Genomic DNA, 19,850 nt, shown 5'->3' on the forward strand with positions numbered 1-19,850 from the left:
GCTACTTTAATCCATCTGCGGCTTTAAACCACACAATTGCTGAAATGTACAACTGCAAAAGTGAAAGAAGATCTACCTCGGGAGCAGGGAAATTCCCTCCAGCAGGACGTAAGCATTTGGCAGAATTTACTGCAGGAGACGATGCAAATGAGAAAAGAGAATCCAGACAGACAGGAGCTCATTGAACCTCTACATCTGAAAGTGATTCAGCAGAGAACAGCTGCATTGAACAGAAGATCCTTCTGCAGTACAAAGTGGAAGATGGACAGAACAGCCACTGTAACCATCCTCATCCTCCTTCTGTGTGCCATTGCTGCAAATGTTGAGCTATCTAAACTTGTGTTTTATTTTTTATTAAAATGATGCACAGTCTATGATTTAGTGGTTCATGTACTGTTTACCAAAAAATTAAGTATTTCCAGATTAATGTAAATCTGATTCAGAAAGCTGGACAGCCAAAATAGAAAGACAAGGTTTCTATTGTTTTCATGGACTGCAGCTACAATTTAATCTTTGTCAAAATAATGATGAAGCAGAAATTCTGGGGAAATTATCAGCAAGTTTTCCAGGCCTTGCTTTCCGTGAACCAACAATGAAATTTGAGTGAATGTAACCTTTCCTCAGGTAATCCAATCCCAGTAGCACATGAACAGTGCAAGTCCATTCAGACCAGCTTTGATGTTATTCATGCATGTGAGAGAGCAGAGGTAATTTGAGTAATGAGTCAGACCGTCAGCTTTAGCTTTATTCTTTGAGTGATGTTTATTTCAAAACTGTGCACTTTAAGAGGAGACATATTATTTCTGTGAATTAAACTTTGAATGACACTTTCTTTTTGCAGTGTCACCCTGAGAAATGAGAAGAAAGAGTGTGTTCATCCTGATGCCAAGTGCTTGCAGGCTCTCTTAACAGCCATGAAAGGTCAGTGTTTGGTATTTTGCCAAAATTTACACCTTAGCTGCCAAGAACATAGATGTAGTGAATTGTTTTTACCACATGACCCTGGTCCTTCATAGTGGAGCTGTAACCCGGAACGACAGCAAAGTCTTTCACCATGTTTGCTGTCAGAGCTGAACCTCTCACTCCCCTTACTCAATGTACATTATCCAAGTTCAAAGTTCAAAGTAAAATTTATTATCAGAGTACATACATGTCACCACATACAACCCTGAGATTCTTTTTCAGCAGGCATACTTAACAAATAATTAATGTTCCTTGGAACTGGGGTAAGGACCAGGAAGTCGAGGTTGGGCCACTATAAAGCTATCAATTGCAGAAGTGATGGTTGGTACCAATCATCACACCCTTTGCGACCTAGCTGAGATCAATGAATGAAAAATGAACCATACATACAAAATGCTGGAGGAACTCAGCAGTCCAGTCAGCATCCATGGAAAAGAGTAGACAGTCGAAATTTTGGGCCTCTGACAGATTAGAATGAACAATGATTTTTATTCTAATCAGAGGCCTTTGGTATAAAATATTAAATAGTGATTTTCCCCACAGGATGCACCCATAGGATAGGGGCAGTTGAGGGAATAAACTTTTGGGATGCCAGTTACAGACAATGTTTTGTTCTGGGTGGTCTCCAGTGTATTGGTGCTGGAGCTACAGACAGTGTTCACACTCTAGAGCTTTGCCTTGGGGAGAGATGATGGGATGGTAAATGGGTGTCAGGAGGTGACTCAACTCAGATAAGTACAGTGTATAATGAACTGTTGATGCCAGGGAAGACAGCAGTGGTAATGTGAAAGACAGTTATTGGTATCTACCTAGACACCAATGCTAACATCTTGGTTACTTGCAGAGTGTAACTTTGTGAGAAGTTAGGAATGAACTTGAACACTGTACAATGTATTTTGGTTAATGCCAATTGCAATATCAATGAAATGTGAATAAGTTTCTAAGGTATCTTAATCTGCCCATTTTTGAGGAAAAACAGTTTGAAAATTCTTTAAGTTCTGCTGCAGGAGACACTATATGCTCAATTACTGTGGGTAATGATACAAATTATTCAATTGTTTTACAGGTGGGAAACAACACAAATCAAAAAAAAACTGAAACTGCAAAATGAGGGAATCAATTCCATCTCTGGATCATCCAATGGGGAATGACGGAAGCTCATCCCTGGGTGTTGACTCTGTGATATCACCATCCAGTGGTTCATTCCAGTGTCTCCTCTTCATCGTCTTCTAAGAGTGATCTTCGTGTTCCTCCCTGTCACAGGACATGTTTAAACCCTGCCATGCTGTTTACAAATAAGAAACTGTCTGATGTTCATGTTAAACTTTGTGCCTAATCTGAACTTAATTGATTTCCATGGCTGCATTATTTAAAGTGAACACGGTCACCAAAGGAAGCTGGTGATGAGGAAGGGAACTGTGCTCTCTGTTATTCTTTCATCCTGAAATTAAGATCGGAGGGCCCCAGAATAAAGTTCTCACATTGTTCACTTCCACTTTCTCCTCTGTCTCAGCCTCGTGAACCGAGATGCTGCCATGAAAAAATAACTGTGCCAATTACTTTAAAGCAATTGGTTACAATGCTCTGTTTTCTCAAGCCCATGTATTGTACGTTACCAGAAATGAGCGAGGATCAGTCAGTCTATGTAGAAAGAGAATAATTATTTTGGTTATTTCATTAAAATGATCTGATTTAGAATGATGAAGATGGAACTAATTAACTAAACAAATCCCTCTTTTTTTCCCTTAAGAACATGGTGTGGTGAGATATTGTCTTAACCATTTCTGAGCAAATTTGCACTGTCATATTTGCTATTTACATCTTATTCATTGCCTGTGATATACACATTGATGACGATACTGTTGACCAACTGCATTTTTTCCAGTCTGAATGAAACATTGTCATGTTCAAGTGCAAGAATATTGTAAGAACCTGATACCATCTTACAGCAGAGTTCATTCACCTTTGATATTTCAAATGGGGCCGTGGTGCTGTGCCTGCAAATGGTTAGATTTAGGACCTATGGAACAAATTCTCTGCAGATACATTTTTTTAATGTAAAGTACATACATTTTTGAAAGTAGTGTTGTTAATAGTCTGATAATCACTGGAGGAAATGAAACTTGTAAATAGGAATAAAGCCTCGATGGTGATAGAAAGCTTCACCCTGACGGATTAGTTGATCAACAATGATGTCTAGAAAGTTGATATATAAATGAATGAATTTGTTGAACATTCCTCAAAAGAAATTAAGAAAGTAAAATAAAATGGATTTCTAGAGAAAAAGATTGTTGTTACTCCTTATAATTTTTTTCCGGTTTCTCCATTCGATAAATGAAGTAGATTGAGGAATGAAGAGCAGTGGGTCCAGGACTAAATCGATGGGATTTTATGGAGTTTCTTTTGCTCACCACGCATAGCACAATTGGTCTGGACAGGTGCTGGGCCTCGGACTGGGAGGAGTAACACTAAAAAAATAGAACACATGCTGAATGCAGAAATAATTATATACCTGACTAAACTAATTACATCTGTCCACACCAAGAACATATTCCTCTATTGTTGGCATGTTCATGTGCCTATCTAGTAGCCTTTTAAACACCTTAAATATCATCACATTTGCCTCTGTAGGTTTTTACAAATAAAATGGCGTGAGGCATTTTAAGTGTAAGGAAAACCGTAACAAATCCTTTATTGTCCTCCTAACACTGAGCAGAAAGTGTGGTAAAAAAACTTTACGTAATTACATCATCATGTCAGTGCAGCCAATTAAAGTGGACCCCAACTCAATATTGGTGGTTCTGGGTTATTGCACGTTTTCACCCATATTACCCTACATGCAGTGGAGTTTCCAACATTGCTGCGCCTCTCCCAGACCAGATAAATCTTTTTTTTACACTCGATTCGATGTCGCCAATACTGAGCCCGCAAGGAGACCTGCAGATGATGCAACCTGTAACCTGGTCATCTCTGAGGCCGAAGTACGCAGGTGTTTCCAATGGGCGGACAGTCGCAAGGCTGCGGGACCGGATGGCATCCCAGGGCGGGTACTCAGGATGTGCGTGGCACAACTGGCAGGTGCATTTACAGACATTTTTAAACTCTTCCTTTCCCAGTGTAGAGTGCCCTCTTACTTCAAGACATCCACCATTGTTCCTGTACCTAAAGAGACCAAGGTAATATGTCTGAACGACTGGCGTCCTGTCGTACTCACCTCAATAATAAACAAATGCTTTGAGAGGCTGGCCAAGGATTACATCTGTAGCATGCTACCACCCACGCTAGACCCCCAACATTTCACCTCCTGACACAACCGACCAACAGATGACGCATTAGCCACAACTTTAACACTGTCCTTACACATCTGGAGAAGAAGGATGCTTATGTGAGAATGCTGTTCAGCATTCCACACCATAATTCCCTCCAGGCTCGACAAGAAGCTCAGAGACCTTGGCCTTCACCCTGCCTTGTGCAGCTGGATCCTGGACTTCCTGTCAGATTGCTGGCAGGTGGTAAGAGTGGGCTCCCTCACCTCTGCCCCTCAACACAGCCCCCTAGGGCTGTGTACTAAGCCCCCTCCTTTACTCTCTGTATACCCATTACTGTGTCGCCACTCACAGCTCCAATCTGCAAATTAAATTTGCTGAGGACACTACACTGATTGGCCTAAGCTCAAATAATAATGAGGCAGCCTACGGAGAAGAAGTCACCACCTTGACACAGTGGCGTCAAGAAAACAACCTCTCCCTCAATGTTGCAAAAACAAAGGAGGTGGTTGTAGACGGCAGGAGGAATGGAGACAGGCTAATCCCTATTGACATCAATGGATCTGGGGTCGAGAGGGTGAACAGCTTTAAGTTCCTCGACATAAACATCACCGAGGACCTCACGTGGTCTGCACATACCAGCTGTGAGGTGGAAAAGGCACAACAGAGCCTCTTTCACCTCAGAAGGTTGAAGAAGTTTGGTATACCCCCCAAATACTAAAAAATTTTTATAGGGGCATGATTGAGAGCATCTTGACTGGCTGTATCACTGCCTGGTATGGGAACTGTACTTCCCTCAATCACAGGACTCTGCAAAAAGTGGTCCAGCGCATCTGTAGATGTGAACTTCCAACTATTCAGGACATTTACAGAGACAGATGTGTAAAAAGGGCCCGAAAGATCATTGGGGACCTGAGTCACCCCAACCACAAACTGTTCTGGCTGCAACCATCTGGAAATAGTACCACAGCATAAAACCCAGGACCAGCAGGCTCCGGGACAGCTTCTACCACCAGGCCAACAGAGTGATTAACTCATGCTGACACACTGCATTTCTACGTTATATTGACTATCCTGTTGTACATACTATTTATTATAAATTACTACTAATTGCACATTGCACGTTTAGAGGGAGACGTAATGTAAAGATTTTTACTCCTCATGTATGTGAAGGATGTAAGTAATAAAGTCAATTCAGTTCATCTCTACCACGACCCCAGGAGTGCATTCCAGGATCCCTCACGCCATGAAATACACCTTTCTGCACATCTGCTTCGAAGTTGCATCCTTTCACCTTCAATACATGCCCACTGGTATTAGATATGTTCACCCTGCTTCAGAAATACTGGCTCTCTACTCTAGCTATGCTTCTCATAATCTTATAAACTATCAGGTCTCTACCCAGCTTCCAGTGATCTGGAGAAAACAACCCGAGTCTGTCTAACCTCTCATTATAGGACAGACCCTCCACTCCAGGCAGTAACAAAGGGGGGGGGGGAAATTACTGGAAGTTGGAAAATTGATGGTTATGCTGTCATTGGAGGCTATGATAGATGGAATATGAAGCATTTCAGCTCCAACATAGTGGCCTCATTGCGGCTGATATGTTGGAATGGGAATGAGGATAAGGATTGAAATGGTCAGCCAATGGGAAATTCTACTTTTTCAAGGTGGAGCTTTAGTGCTCAACAAGGAGGTCCTTCAGCTTACGTCGGTTTTCATCAATAAAAAGGAGGCTGCATTGAGAGCACTGGATACACAGATGATTCCAAAAGATTTGCAGCTGAAGTGGTGCTTCACCTGGAAGGATTTGGGATCCTGTATGTAGGTGAGGGAGGAGGTGATTTGATGACTGCATTGGTGCTGCTTCGTGCATCCAAGCTGTGCTCGCCAATTTCATCAACTTTGCCTCCAACTTCACCCTGCCCTTAAGTTCACCTGTAAAATGCCATTCTGTTTTCTCAGTTCCTTCATCTTCACTGTATCTGTTCCCAGGATGAGGCTTTCCTTTCCAGGGCCTCCGAAATGTCCTCTTTCAAAGAACAACGTTTCTCTTCCTCCACCATTGATGCTACCCTCACCTGCATCTCTTCCACTTCCATCACATCCATGCTTAACACATCATCCTGCTGTCTTTACAGGAATAGAGTTCCTGTTGTCTTCACCTACCAACCCACGAGCCTCTGCTTCCAACACTTCATTCTCCGCAACTTCCTCCATCTTGAAAGGGACTCTACCATCAAACATATCTTAACCTCTTCTCCTACTGTCTGTTTTCTGCAGGGATCACTCCCTCTCTGATTCCCTTGTTCATTCATCCCTTCCCACTAATTTCCCTCCTGGTACTTGCCCTTGGAAGAGGCAGAAGTGCTACACCTGCTTATTCACCTCCACCCTCACCTCCATTCAGGGTCCTAAACAGGGTCCTTCCAGGTGAGGCAAATTTTCATCTATAACTCTTCTGTGGTCGCCTACTGTATTCAGTGCTCCTGATGCAGTCTCCACTACATTGGTGAGACCCAATGGAGACTGGGGGACCACTTCGTTGAGCATCTCAGCTCCAGCCACAAAAAGCCAATTTCCCAGGACCCAACTTCCAACTTACATCAATATTTTCCCCTCCACATTCCATCTTCTTCTTTTCCCCACTTGGGCCCCTTACCTCTTCTCCTTACCTGCCCTCCGCCGCCGAGACACTGTCCTTTCTCCCATGATCCACTCTCCTCTCCAATTACAGTTTGACTTTTCTAACCCTTTGCCTTTTGCACTTGTCATCTCCCTGGCTCAGCACCGCTCAAACACCATCTATAAATTTACCAAAGACACAGTGGTTGTAGGCAGCATCTGAGGTGGTGGGTGGTGATGAGCAGGTCCACAGGAGTGAGATAGATCGTCTCGTTGAGTACTGTTGGAACACCAACCTTGCAGTCAACATCCATTAGACCATAACGTTGATTGTGAACTTCAGGAAGAGGGAATGGAGGGTATACAAACCAGTCCTCATCAAGGGATCAGCAGTGACTGGGGAGAGAAGTTTCAGGTTCCTGGGGCTAGAGTTATTCAGGCTCCGACATACTGACACAATTACGAAGAAGGCATGTGAACAGCGATATATCAATAGGGGTTTGAAGAGAATTTGTATGTCACTAAAGATTCTAGCAAATTTCTACACACGTACTGTGGAGAGCATTCTAACTGGTTGCATCGCTGTCTGGAATGGAGGGGCCATTGTTTAAGATTGGAACAAGTGGCAGAGGGTAGCTACTCAACAAGTTCCATCATGCCCACTAGCCTCCCCGGTACTGAGGACATTTTTAAAAAGTGATGCCTCAAAAAGTTAACAGCCATCATTAAGGATCCCCATCACCCAGTACAGGCTCTCTTCTTATTACCACCATCAGAGAGCGGATGAAGGAGCCTGAAGACACACTACGCTTTAGGAACAGTCTCTTTGCCTCCACCATCAGATTTCTGAATGGACAATGAACCAACCCATGAGCACCAGCTCGCTATTTATGCTCTCTTTTTACACCACTTATTTAACGTATTTTGCAGAAGTTATTTCCTGTTGTAATTTACGTATTGCACTGTACTACTGCCACAAAACAACAAGTTTCACGACTTATGGCAGAGAGTCTGATTCAGGTTTACTCTCATTCTGCCTGAGTATCCTGCTGTTAAATTATTCACTTCTGTAAACATACTTCTGCTGTTGCTGGCTCAAAATATCCGACAATACCCTACTCATCCAATATTTACATGTGCACTTCCACCAGTGAAATCTTTACAATCAGGAGATTTTTTTAGGTTGAAAGCTGATTCTAAGATACCCAATGTTGGGCAAAAGTTACATTTCTTGTAAGTCACGTGTTTCCGCTCAGGGATGAGTTCCTTTTATTGTCATAATCCTCATAATCTGTAAAATATCTATGACTTATGTGTCATGAAATTTGTTATTTTGCGAAAGCAGTACAGTGCAATACATAATTAAAACACTATAAGTTAAAATAGAAAAAAAAAAATTAGATAAGTAGTGTAACACGAGAAGGAACTACTTGGAAAGCAGATGGTAGATGGGAAGAAGCTGTTCCTGAAACTTTGAGTGTATGTCTTCACCCTCCTGTATCTCATCCTCAATGGTAAGACTGAGAAGTGTTCATGTCCCCGGTGATGGAGGCCCATAATGATGTATACCGCCTCTCTGAAGCATTGCCTTTTGCAGATGTTCTCAGTACTGAGGAGGCTAGTGCCCATAATGGAGCTTGCTGTGTTTGCAGCTCTCTGCAGTGGCTCCTCTGTACCAGACAGAAATGCAAATAACTAGAACTTAGATTTTAGGCTTTAGAACTCTTTGAGCCAACTTTGCCATTGAGTAAATTCCAGACAGATAAGCACTCATCTGCCTGATTCCCAAATGTGCTGCTCTGCTGGGAGTGCGAAGATATGTTGAATTCTGCCGAAGGGTTTCGGCCCAAAACGTCAACTGTACTTTTTTCCATAGATGCTGCCTAGCCTGATGAGTTTCTTCAGCATTTTGTGTGTGTTACCAAGATGTATTGATCTCAGTTTGGAACATACTCCAGGATTGAGTTGCCAAAGGGTCTTGAGATGGAGACTTCCTCAGAGGTCTATGTTTTCTCAGTCGTTGATGCTGCACTCAAAGCTGTCAGTTTACTCTATCCAAGATATTGATTACTGTATAAAATCTCAGAGCTCCTGCAGTAACAGCTGTTAACTCTCAGTGGTGGAATTGTGTATTACAAACAAAATTGTTTTAATATGCAGGAGCCTGCTGATATTCTTTTAAATGAGATAGAAAATAAATGATCCAATATATCTTCTGTTATTACGATAAATGAAATTCTTTGTGAAGTTGCAAAGATTGGAGAGAATTTGAATGAATTGGAATGGAATGTTCTCTAATTTTTTTTTGCTGTATAAAATTTAATTTCCAATATAATAAAACCCTTCATATATTTCTAAAAGATTACCAAATTATAGAAGATTTATAAACTAGAGGATTTCTAAACAAAGGTATAAATCTTATGAACTACAAGAACATACTGTATCAATGAGTTGTAGATGATTGAGTCATCCACTGAAGAAACTGTTCTTCTTGCTATCACACCATCTTTCTGTCATTCCTAACAACCCCCAATGCTTTCTAACATTTATACTGTTTTGTTATTAAATGACGTTATCTGCATGTGATATTTTTCAGATACCTTTGCTGGCCCAAAGTACTTCACACGGATAGTCTTAAAGCTTCTTGTGACAGAGATGCCAGACTCAAAATTAATGCCATGAGGTCTGACTCTCTGACTCTGAGAGTAGAGAAATATTCCAACTATCGATTGAACAGCTATACCTGTGACCCATGTTTGATGTGCTAAGCGACAAAATCATCTTGCTCTACAAAGTTCTTTGAACTTAGCCAATGTTGTTTGTTTTGATGCAGACTAATTTATTTTATTTAGAAATACATTGTAAGTCCTTTGTCTTTTGTTGATTAAACTTTGGCCTACAAGACCTCTTTGTTTACTTGTTTACAACAAGAAGATGAGCAAGGAATATTGGTTAGAAGTTTAAATTTGTTACAAGCCACCCTGATCCTTTGGAAAGGCCATGCTACTGTTCTAGAAAGATTAGATTTGCAAAAAGCCCTTGGGCCCTGGAAAGTGACTATCCGTCACAAAACTGAAAGGCAGTCAGTTCTGCTTGTGGAAAGAGCTGGCCATATTATGAGTTTCAGAATTAGAGTTATGTCATCCTGAATCTCAGTTGGACAGCAGATTAATCACACCTTTTAAGAATATGAACATTTTCGAACAACCAGTATTTACGACAGCCAGCTTGCTTCATGATTAACATTATGTACACTTCTATTAAACAACAGTAGTATACCAAATCTCCCATTGTTGTGGGAGTCAATTAGCCAGTCTTGCAGCTCATAGGGAGTTGTTAATTTTCACTGTGACCTACAAAGTAAATAGGAGTTCACCTTTAATTATTAGCCATTCTTGTCCTGGTGACCAAAGGCATCCTGATTCAATCAGTGAAGGACAAAGCAAAGACGGATGGATGTAGTTGAAGCCCATACCATGAAATAACATGTCAAGCTTTGCATCTGGTTTGTTATTTTTTAAAGAAAACCAGTCTAGAAATGGTACCCAAGACAACTGGTGTGCAGCGTATGTACCAGAAAAGGTCTCTGAAGCTTTAACAGTGCTGAAGATATGTCCTGAAGTGGAAGTATTGGATCGTTGTCTGAAAACTCACTGCATTATGAAGTTCAGAGCTCAATTCTATAAAGACAATATGTTTTTATGTTCACTGATTTAAGTTATTTATATAACATAATTACTTATATTATATAAAAATAACTAAATATAAATAAATAATGCTATTTATAATACATAAATGAAAACAATTTCATAAAGCTCTGTCTATAAAGAGCTTGTGCATTTTCCCCGTGACTGTGTGGGTTTCCTCTGGGTGCTCCAGTTTCCTCCCACAGTCCAAAGATGTAGTGATTTGTAGGTAATTTGGTCAATGTGAATTGTCCTGTGATTAGTCCAGTATTAGTTGAGCTGCTGGGCAGTGCAGCTCATTGGGCTGGAGGGGGCTGTTCCACACAGTATCTCTAAATTAATAAATAAATAGATAGATAGATAAATAAATGGACAAACAAAAGTGGTGAGTGCAAGACTATTGCACATGATTCCTCAAGTCTGGTCTGTTCATCAATAAGCTCAATGCCATTCTGATATTTGGCTCGGATCCACTTTCCTGTCAAATCCTAATAACTTTTGATTTCACCAAGTGCCCAGAAATTCATTTCTACCTTGAACATGTTTATTAATGACTCAGACTGAACAAATCTCTGGGTTAGACGTTTCCACAGATCTACAACTTTTCTCATCCTGACCTATCATTACTGAACCTAAATCCTGGGATAATGTCTCAAGTGTTCAACTCCCCCATTTGGAGAAAATCTTTCTCAGTATCTGCTCTGTCAAGTCCACTCAGAGTCTGACCAACTTTAATAAAATCTAGCTTCTATTTCTCTTAACTCTGTTTTTTTTCCAACCATTTTACTTACAAGGATACTACTTCCTTTCTCACATTTTCATTATTGTAAGCCTTTGCACACTTTGAGGATGAAAGTCCAAAATGTGACAATATGAAGCGAAATATGTGAAAACAAAGAATATTTTCTGAAAAATCTTAACTATGCTTTGAGATAATAGTGAAATATATCACTTTGAAAATATTGTTGAAACATTCCAGCAATGATTTTCCGTGTTTGTTGCCTGGTTAAATAATAGAGGTAACTTAGAAAGTGGACTTTGATGTTATTGACACATAGCCATTAGACGTTAACAACAGGACAATCTATATTTATGCAGTAGCTGCATGTATTATGGTATTATAGCTGTTCTTTTTCGTCAATTAATGAAAATAATTTTTCATTATTTGAGTATACTACAATAAAAAACTCAACAAGAATTTGACTATAACTAAGTACTTCTGTGGGAGGCATTTTATTGGGCCATGCTGAGAGATGTGATCTGTTACTGGTGATATCCTGCTAGACGGAGGTTGTATGCTCCTTGTCAGGAAAAGTATCTCCCAAGATCTGCACTTGTTGCTTTAAACAATATAGAATAAAATGGTATCATTTAATGCCACACCATCTCAGCTGGGAGAGTGTGTATATGGACAAAAAGGTCCAGCCGTGGTGTGTAAGTGAAAAGGGGGTTGGAGTACAGGATAGGAAGGGTTAAATGGTGTATGTGACCTGGAAAGTATAGCAGGGGCGGGAACTAGACAACAGAACCGGGCACGGTTAGGATGTTGCAACGGCATGCTCATCTCTTAGAATAGAGGTGCTTACTGACCTGTACCTCTGCACGTGAAGCTATTGTGACCATGATGAAATTGCTAACCACAAAACTGTCATAAGCGTGGACAGGGGAAACAGATGCTAACTGAAACCGTTTTTTCTGGATATAAATGTAACCTTGTACTCATGCTAGGCAGAGTTGATTGCCAGATGCTGCAGATGCGTATGGTGGTTACCTCTCCTCAGATCAAATTAAATAAAGAATTGATCGAGCAAAAACGTGGCCTCTGAGTGTTTTCTCCGTCTGAATAATGAATCGGTAAGGACAGTGGGAACAACAGCTAAAGATCAAATTTCCCAGACTATGGAGTAAAGATGAGGTGCTTTACTGTGTATTTTATAAGATCTGAGGTGTTAAAGATGATTTAACTCAAGGCTAAGAAATACCCTGCTTAACAACTGTCACCTGCAGAGGTCGTGCAAAATGAAAGTGGAGGAGTTTAATAACTCATATTTGAGTCACACTTCAAACAGAGACAGACATTGCTGCTGTGACTAACAGAGGATCCTCTGGCAGAAAGTTAATTGTTAGTGAGGTCAAAGTTAAATAGCTCCACAACCGTATCAGCTCTTCTCCTTTACTGCACAGGGGATGTTGTGATGTGTTTAATGTTCCTTGACTGGTTGTGTACAACTGGACTTGCCAAGTGGAGGCCAACACTTTAGTCACATTTAATAGATGGAAACAAGGACTAGATTTTACTTGCTTTGATCATGTGACTGTGTTTAGTAATTGACTTCAAGGGAATCGAATATGTGCAGGTGAATTCAACACAATACCAACTTTGTTTAGTGATGAGAGCCAAAAGAGAATTTCTTTTGACTGTTAATTTTCCAACTGAATGCCAGGATATATACTGAGACAATACAGAGATCAAAGCCTTTTGTAGGGAATAAGAAAAGGTGAAATCACAGCTCCAGATGTAGATGTAGATATTCCCGGTGATATTCTGCTCTGTGGTGCCTTGCTGCATAAGTGCTTGTTGAGTTGTTGTAGTTGAACCCTGTGACCTGGTTTCACTGGAAACTAAATATAAAAAGATACAGTTTGAGGGGCATGACCCCGGCCTTCCAGTGATAGCTTGGTTGGAGTTATAAACGTTATATTTAATGTTGCCTGTTATGACAGAAAGTTTATCACATTGAAAAACAAAAGTTAATTAACATCTGCAAACGGTTTCATACCCTTGACAATCAAAAAGAACCTCTGGAAATGTCTCTCAGCTGGACAACTTTACATCAAATTAGAATAACCTTATCGTCTGTTACATACATGAATGACTTTTAAAAATGAATGCAGTAGGCGTGATTAGCACATTTGCAGATTACATCAAAATTTTATTTGTGTTATTCATCGTGATGTGGAGAATATCAGTCTATAAGATGATTGTGATCATTTGGTTAAAAAGATCAAAGTAATGGCAAATGGAAGTTGCTTCCAAGAAATAAGAGTTGGAGCACTTAAGATGAAATTATAAATAAAGATAGGACATGCACAATGAACGGTCAGGCCGAGGGGAGTAGTGAGAAACAGAGAGACCCTGGTGCATAAGCCAATCGAATGTGGTAGATTGCAGGAGAGGTAGATATTTGAAGAAATATGGTCATGGAGGGCAGAATGTGTCTCTATCTCTGGGAAGGCACAATTCTTGTATTTCACAAATTTTAGACCAAATTTCAGAAATGCTGTTGCTATTATTGTCCCGAGGGTCGCCACAATGTCTGCAAAATGACATTGTCTACTGAGCCTGTTGCAAAATGTGGAAGCAGAGAATCTGAAATTCCACATTAGGGAAAAAACGTCTATTGCATAAGTAAATTGAACTTTGCAACAGATGACTCATTGATAAGTCTCTTTCCTACTTCAACTCTGTCAAAAATAGCTTTGTGAAATCAATCTGTGTGTGAGAGCAAAATAAGCCATATTAGTGATTAAAGCAATGCTTAAAAAAGTCAATTCAAGATTATTGCATCAATGTGCTGACACTTTACAGAAAATGAGGGTTGTATCCAATGTGCAGCCATGTGCATATACCCGTGTGTATTTTACAGACCTGCAGCAAAAGGTACACAGAGATATGCTGTAGTGTGCAGACCATGAAAGGGAGAGGAATTTTCTGGAAGTCACAGGTGTCAGCTCACCATACAGTCAGTATGTTCCCCTGAGCTGTGGAATTTCCCAGTGAGTGAGGTGTAACATCTGAAAATGAATTCTGTTGCTCATCATCTGTCACTTATTTGAAAGATAATGGTGATTGATTTTGTCACATATACTTTACAAAAGATGGACCTTGCATCTCTCCCCTAAATTTTGTAATTAAATCTTTAAAAACCACATTCACCACCTATTTTAATATATAATCCATATGTGGCTGTAAACCATAAAAGTATTGAAGGAAATTCTGCCAAAGTGAAAGAAGTTCTTTTCCTAAGGGCAAGGAAATTGCTTTTCTCAGGACATCAGTGTTTGGCAGATTTGAATGTTGGAGATGATGCAAGGAGAATCCCATAAATAGGAGCTCACTGGAACTATTTTTATACTTTTTTTTGATTATAAGGACAACGCAATTCGCTTTTATTGTCATTTAGTAATGCATGCATTAAGAAATGATACAACGTTCCTCCAGTGTGATATCACAGAAACACAAGACAGACCAAGACTGAAAAACTGACAAAAACACATAATTATAACATATAGTTACAACAGTGGAAGCAATATCGTAATTTGATAAAGGACAGACCATGGGCATGGTAAAAAAAAGTCTCAAAGTCTTTCGAAAATCCCACATCTCACGCAGACGGTAGAAGGAAGAAAACTGCCTGCCATGAGCTACCAGTGCCGCAAACTTGCCGATGCAGCATGCTGGAAGCACCGACCACAGTTGGACTCTGAGTCCGTCCGAAAACTTTGAGCCTCTGATCAGCCCTCTGACACCGAGCACCGAGCACCATCTCTGCCGACCACTTCGACCCCAGCCCTGGCTGCCAGCAACAGGCAAAGCCTAGGATCTGGGGCCTTCTCCTCCGGAGATTCTCGATTACACAGTAGCAGCGGCAGAGAACCGGTCATTTCAGAAGTTTCTGCAGATGTTCCTCTGTGCTCTCACGGCTGTCTCTGTTAAATCAGAATTGTGCACGGCATCCTACTTACAAATACCGATATCATTCACTGGAGAGGCTGCGCGCCGCCATCTTCTCCTCCCTGTAAAATACTTGACCATATTTTACAAATCTGAGGCATTAAAGTGCACAGAGACACGCTGTAATGTGTAGACAGTGAAACGGAAAACGATTTCCTGGAAATCAGTGTGTAAAGCACCATCAGGATGCTGTTCTCTGCTGAGGAATCTCAAACTACCTGAGCAGTAAAGCCTGAAACTGGACTGATCTTGTTCAAGGACAACAGCTGTTTCATTTTACACCATTCACTTTGCTGAAGGTGGATTTTAAACTTGCATAACATTAATAGATAAATCTTAAGAAATCACACCTGAGTAAATTACTACCAATTGTGCTACATAATGCAGCTGCAGTTGCAAACCACACAACTGCTGAGATGCAGAAACTCGAAAGTGAAAGCAGATCTGCCTCAGAAGCAGGGAAATTCCCTCTTTCAGGACGTCAGTGTTGGTGCAGATTTCACTGCAGGAGATGATGCAAATTGGAGAAGAGAATCCCCATAAATAGGAGCTCACTGAATGTCTGAGCATAACTTGATTCAGCAGAGAACTAGTGCATTGGACAGAAGAACCTTCAGCAGACATCCCTTCTGCAGTACAAAGTGGAAGATGGACAGAACAGCCACTGTAACCATCCTCATCCTCCTTCTGTGTGCCATTGCTGCACAGGGTATGTTGAGATATCCGAACTTATTTTTTGTTTTTTATTAAAATAATGCACAAAGTCTATGATCTTGTGAGTCATGTACTGTTTACCAAAAAATTAAATACTTCCAGATTACTGTAAGTCTAATTCAGAAAGCTAGACAACCAATATAGAAAGACATGCACCAAGAATTGATGTCGGACAGGATTTCCAATGTTTCCACGGACTGCAGCTACAATTCGATCTTTGTCAAAATAATGATGAATCTGAAATGCTGGAGAAATTATCAGCAAGTTTTACAGCCTTTGCTCTCCCTGAAGCAACAATGAAATCTGAGTGAATATAATCTTTCCTCAGGTGTTCCGATCCCAGGAGCACAAGGACGGTGCCATTGCATTCGGATCAGCTTTGATGTTATTCGTCCGAAGTTCATCCAGAGCTTGAAATACATTCCCAAAGGATCCCACTGTGAGAGAGCAGAGATAATGTGAGTAAAGCAGCCAGATTATCAACTTTAACTTCATTCCTTTTCTGATGTTTATTTCATAAACTGTGCACCTCAAGAGAAGACATACTGTTTCTGTGAATTTAATTTTGAATGATACTGTCTTTTCGCAGTGTCACCCTGAAAAATGAGACGAAAGTGTGTGTGGATCCTGATGCCAGGTGGTTGCAGGCTCTCATAAGAGCCATGAAAGGTCAGTGTTTGGTGTTTGTCAAAATTCATACTTTAGCTGCCATACAACGTAGATGTAGTGAATTGATTTTGCTGTGTGACTCTGGTTCTTCATAGTGCAGGGTACTGTCTGTTCATCCCTGCTTAACGTTCCCACCACCATTAAGTATCTTCCAGTACTTTACCTGAGTACCCTTCCTGTATGTGTGAGTCATAACCTGGAATATTTGCATGCTATGGTGTCAGTGCCCTCACTCAACATTCATTATTAATGTTCCCTGGAACCGTGGTAGGGAACTGGAAGTCGAGGTTGGGTCACTATAGTCTATCAATTGCAGGAGCAATGGCTGGTACCAATTATCACACATTTTACAACTTCTCTGAGCCCAACAAATGAAGAACAACTTTTATTCCAATTAGGGACATTAGGTATAAAATAGTAATTAGTGATTTTCTGCACAGGTTACAGCCCTAGTGCAGGGGCGGTTGAGGAATAGATCACTCAGATGCCAGTTACAGACCATGTTTTGTCTTGGGTGGTGTCCAGAGTCTTGATGATGGAGCTACTGACAGTGCTCACACTCTGGAGTCTTGCCTTGTAGAGAGACTATAGGGTGAAAAAGGGGTGTCAGAAGCTGACTCAACTCGGATGACTACAGTAGATTGTGAATTGTTGATGCCAGAGAAGACAGCAATGGTGATGCCAATGACAATTATTAGTGTCATTACCTTAACACTGTCCATGACATTATCATTGCTGTCTTCCTTAGCATCAACAGTTCGCTGTCTACTAGATACAGTATATGCTTACACATTAACTTCATGAGATGTTCAAAGTAAAGTCAGACCTGAGGTGGGGATCCAAAATCAGAGGTTGGGTCACTGTAAAGCTACCAACCGCAGGACCAGTATTCACTCCTTTTAGAACACAGCTGAGCCCAAACAATAAAGAACATTCTTTATTCAGTAGTGTGTACATTAGGAATAAAATCTTTAATAGCGAATTTCCCCACAGGTTGCCGACACAGAAAATGGGAGGTTGAGGGAATGGTGGGTTAAGGGGCCAGTTAAGGAGAATGCCTTGTTCTGATTGGTGTTGGATCTACACTGATTCAGGAATGAAAGAGTGTTCATCACACTCTAACGTTTTCCCTTGTAGATAATGGAATGGATGATAAATGGGTATCAAGATTGACTCTCTATCTGACTATATAAATGCAGCTAATAACCTTGTGAAGATAAAATGATATTGCCAAGGATAGTCCTTGGGTCACTGCCTGGCTTGTTGGTTGGCATAAATGCCACCTGGCTTATACACATCCATACCTGAATGCCATCAAGGTCTTTATCTATGCTTGAAATGTGTCAGTTTGTGAGGAATTTGAAATGGATTTGAACACTGCTCAATGCATTTAGAATAATGCCCATTCCAGTGTTTTTGACATATTAACAAGTTTCCAGAACATAGCAATCTGCTCCTCTTTGTGGAACGTCAGTTTGAGAATTCTCGTAGTTCTTTTGCAGAAGACACATGATGCTGTATTACTGTGGGTAACCATGCAAATTATTGAATTTTATTTCAGGAGGGAAAAAACACAAGTGAAAAATCAGAAGCTGCAAAATGAGGAAATCTGTCCCACCTCTGGATTATCCGATGGGGAATGATGGAAGCTCAGCTCTGGGTGTTGGCTCTGTGATATTACCATCCAGTGGTTCATTCCAGTGTCTCCTCTTCATTGTCTTCGGAGAGTGATCTTGGAGTTCCTCCCTGTCACAGGACATTTTTTTACCTGGACTCACGACCTGTTTACATTTGAGAATGCCATGTGATATTTATATTAAACATTGTGCCAAATCCAAAGTTTCTTTGGACATCTGTGGTAAATTTCGGACATGTGAGATGCGCATCAATTGTTAAGCCTTAATGTTAATTCTAAGAGTGGGAGATGACGGTGATGTGAGAGGAATGTTATTTATTAATTTCCATGGCTAACTTATTCAAGATGAACTTGGTTGACAAGGGAAGGCAGTGACCTCTGGGATAAAATTCACATGCTGTTCACGTCCCACCCTCTCCCTTTTGCTGCCCTGTTATCAACACTCTCTTTACAAACCCAGAAATGAAAGAGGATAAATCAGCCTATGTGCAAAGAAGGATTATCTTTTGGTTATTTCATTAATATAATCTGAGTCAGAATGTTGAAGATGTAAATAATTAAATCATTCCTCCTTTTTTCTTGAATATATGAGGTGATGCAGCATTGTTGCAATGATTTCTAGTGCAAAAATTAGCAGACGTCTTTGTTATTTAAGATCTTGCTCATAGCCTGTAATATAGAAATGACAATATTGTTGACCAATACTGTTTGACTGAAGCATTTTTGTGCGAAAACGTAAGAGCAAGTAACTGCAAGTAACATACATGCCATTTCACAGCGTTGTTTATTGACCATTGACTTTTCAACTAGTGCTTTCTTTGTAAAACATCACATTTTAGGATCTATCTGAAGTCTATGGAAGCAAATTTTCTGCAGTTGTAATTTTCATCTAAAGTACCTTCATTTTAGAAGGTACTGCTGCTAATAGTCCGATAATTACTGGAGAAAATGAAACTTGTAAATAGGAACAAGTGATAGAAATCTTTGCCTTGAGGGCACGTTCACTGTCTGGACAGTTGATGTATGGAGATGAATTTGTTGATCATTCTTCAAAAGCACTTAAGAAAATAAAATAAAGTGGATTTTTCATGAAGAACTTGTTGCTAACCTTTCTGAATTTTTACTATTAAGTTTCTAGTTTCTTTCATGGAGTTTCTTTAATTTACTCCACATCGCACAAATGGTCTGGGCAGGTACTGAGCTCACACTGAGACAATTACACACCCAAATTGAACCAATGATGTTGCAGTTGTACAAATTGCCAACCCAACCCCAGGGTTTATGTGAGGAAAATTAAGGGATTAGGGATGAATAATGTGGATTTAGCCAAGTAAAGGAGAAGATTACTTTTGAACACTTGGTCTGTAATTTAACACTGGGAGGCAAGGTGCCCTTTGCAGCCTGTAGGAAACTGGAACTGCTGCAGAGGGCTAAAGCTGGCATGAAGTTTAGTTCAGTGGTCAGTGTGAGCCCATTAAATGTAAGTTCTCTTATCATTACTTCATTGAATGTAGGCAGCAGGAACTGGTAATCCCAATTGTCCCTTGAATTCAATA

The 19,850-nt window shown here is 40.4% G+C and overlaps 2 protein-coding genes across 2 annotated transcripts; both read left to right on the forward strand.

The window, feature by feature from the left end:
- The first annotated feature begins 261 nt into the window (after window positions 1-261).
- Window positions 262-2,061, forward strand: LOC134343719 (C-X-C motif chemokine 9-like). Its single transcript, XM_063042469.1, has 4 exons — window positions 262-320; window positions 623-712; window positions 842-921; window positions 2,030-2,061. The coding sequence occupies exons 1-4, from the start codon at window positions 262-264 to the stop codon at window positions 2,059-2,061; spliced, it is 261 nt and encodes an 86-aa protein (XP_062898539.1).
- A 13,802-nt stretch (window positions 2,062-15,863) lies between these two features.
- Window positions 15,864-19,369, forward strand: LOC134343492 (interleukin-8-like). The gene is made up of 4 exons (XM_063042211.1): window positions 15,864-15,984; window positions 16,318-16,447; window positions 16,579-16,658; window positions 18,220-19,369. The coding sequence occupies exons 1-4, from the start codon at window positions 15,924-15,926 to the stop codon at window positions 18,237-18,239; spliced, it is 291 nt and encodes a 96-aa protein (XP_062898281.1). The 5' UTR covers window positions 15,864-15,923; the 3' UTR covers window positions 18,240-19,369.
- The last annotated feature ends 481 nt before the right edge of the window (window positions 19,370-19,850 follow it).

The sequence above is a fragment of the Mobula hypostoma genome, chromosome 3 (assembly GCF_963921235.1).
Source record: "Mobula hypostoma chromosome 3, sMobHyp1.1, whole genome shotgun sequence".
Classification (NCBI taxonomy): Eukaryota; Metazoa; Chordata; class Chondrichthyes; order Myliobatiformes; family Myliobatidae; genus Mobula; species Mobula hypostoma.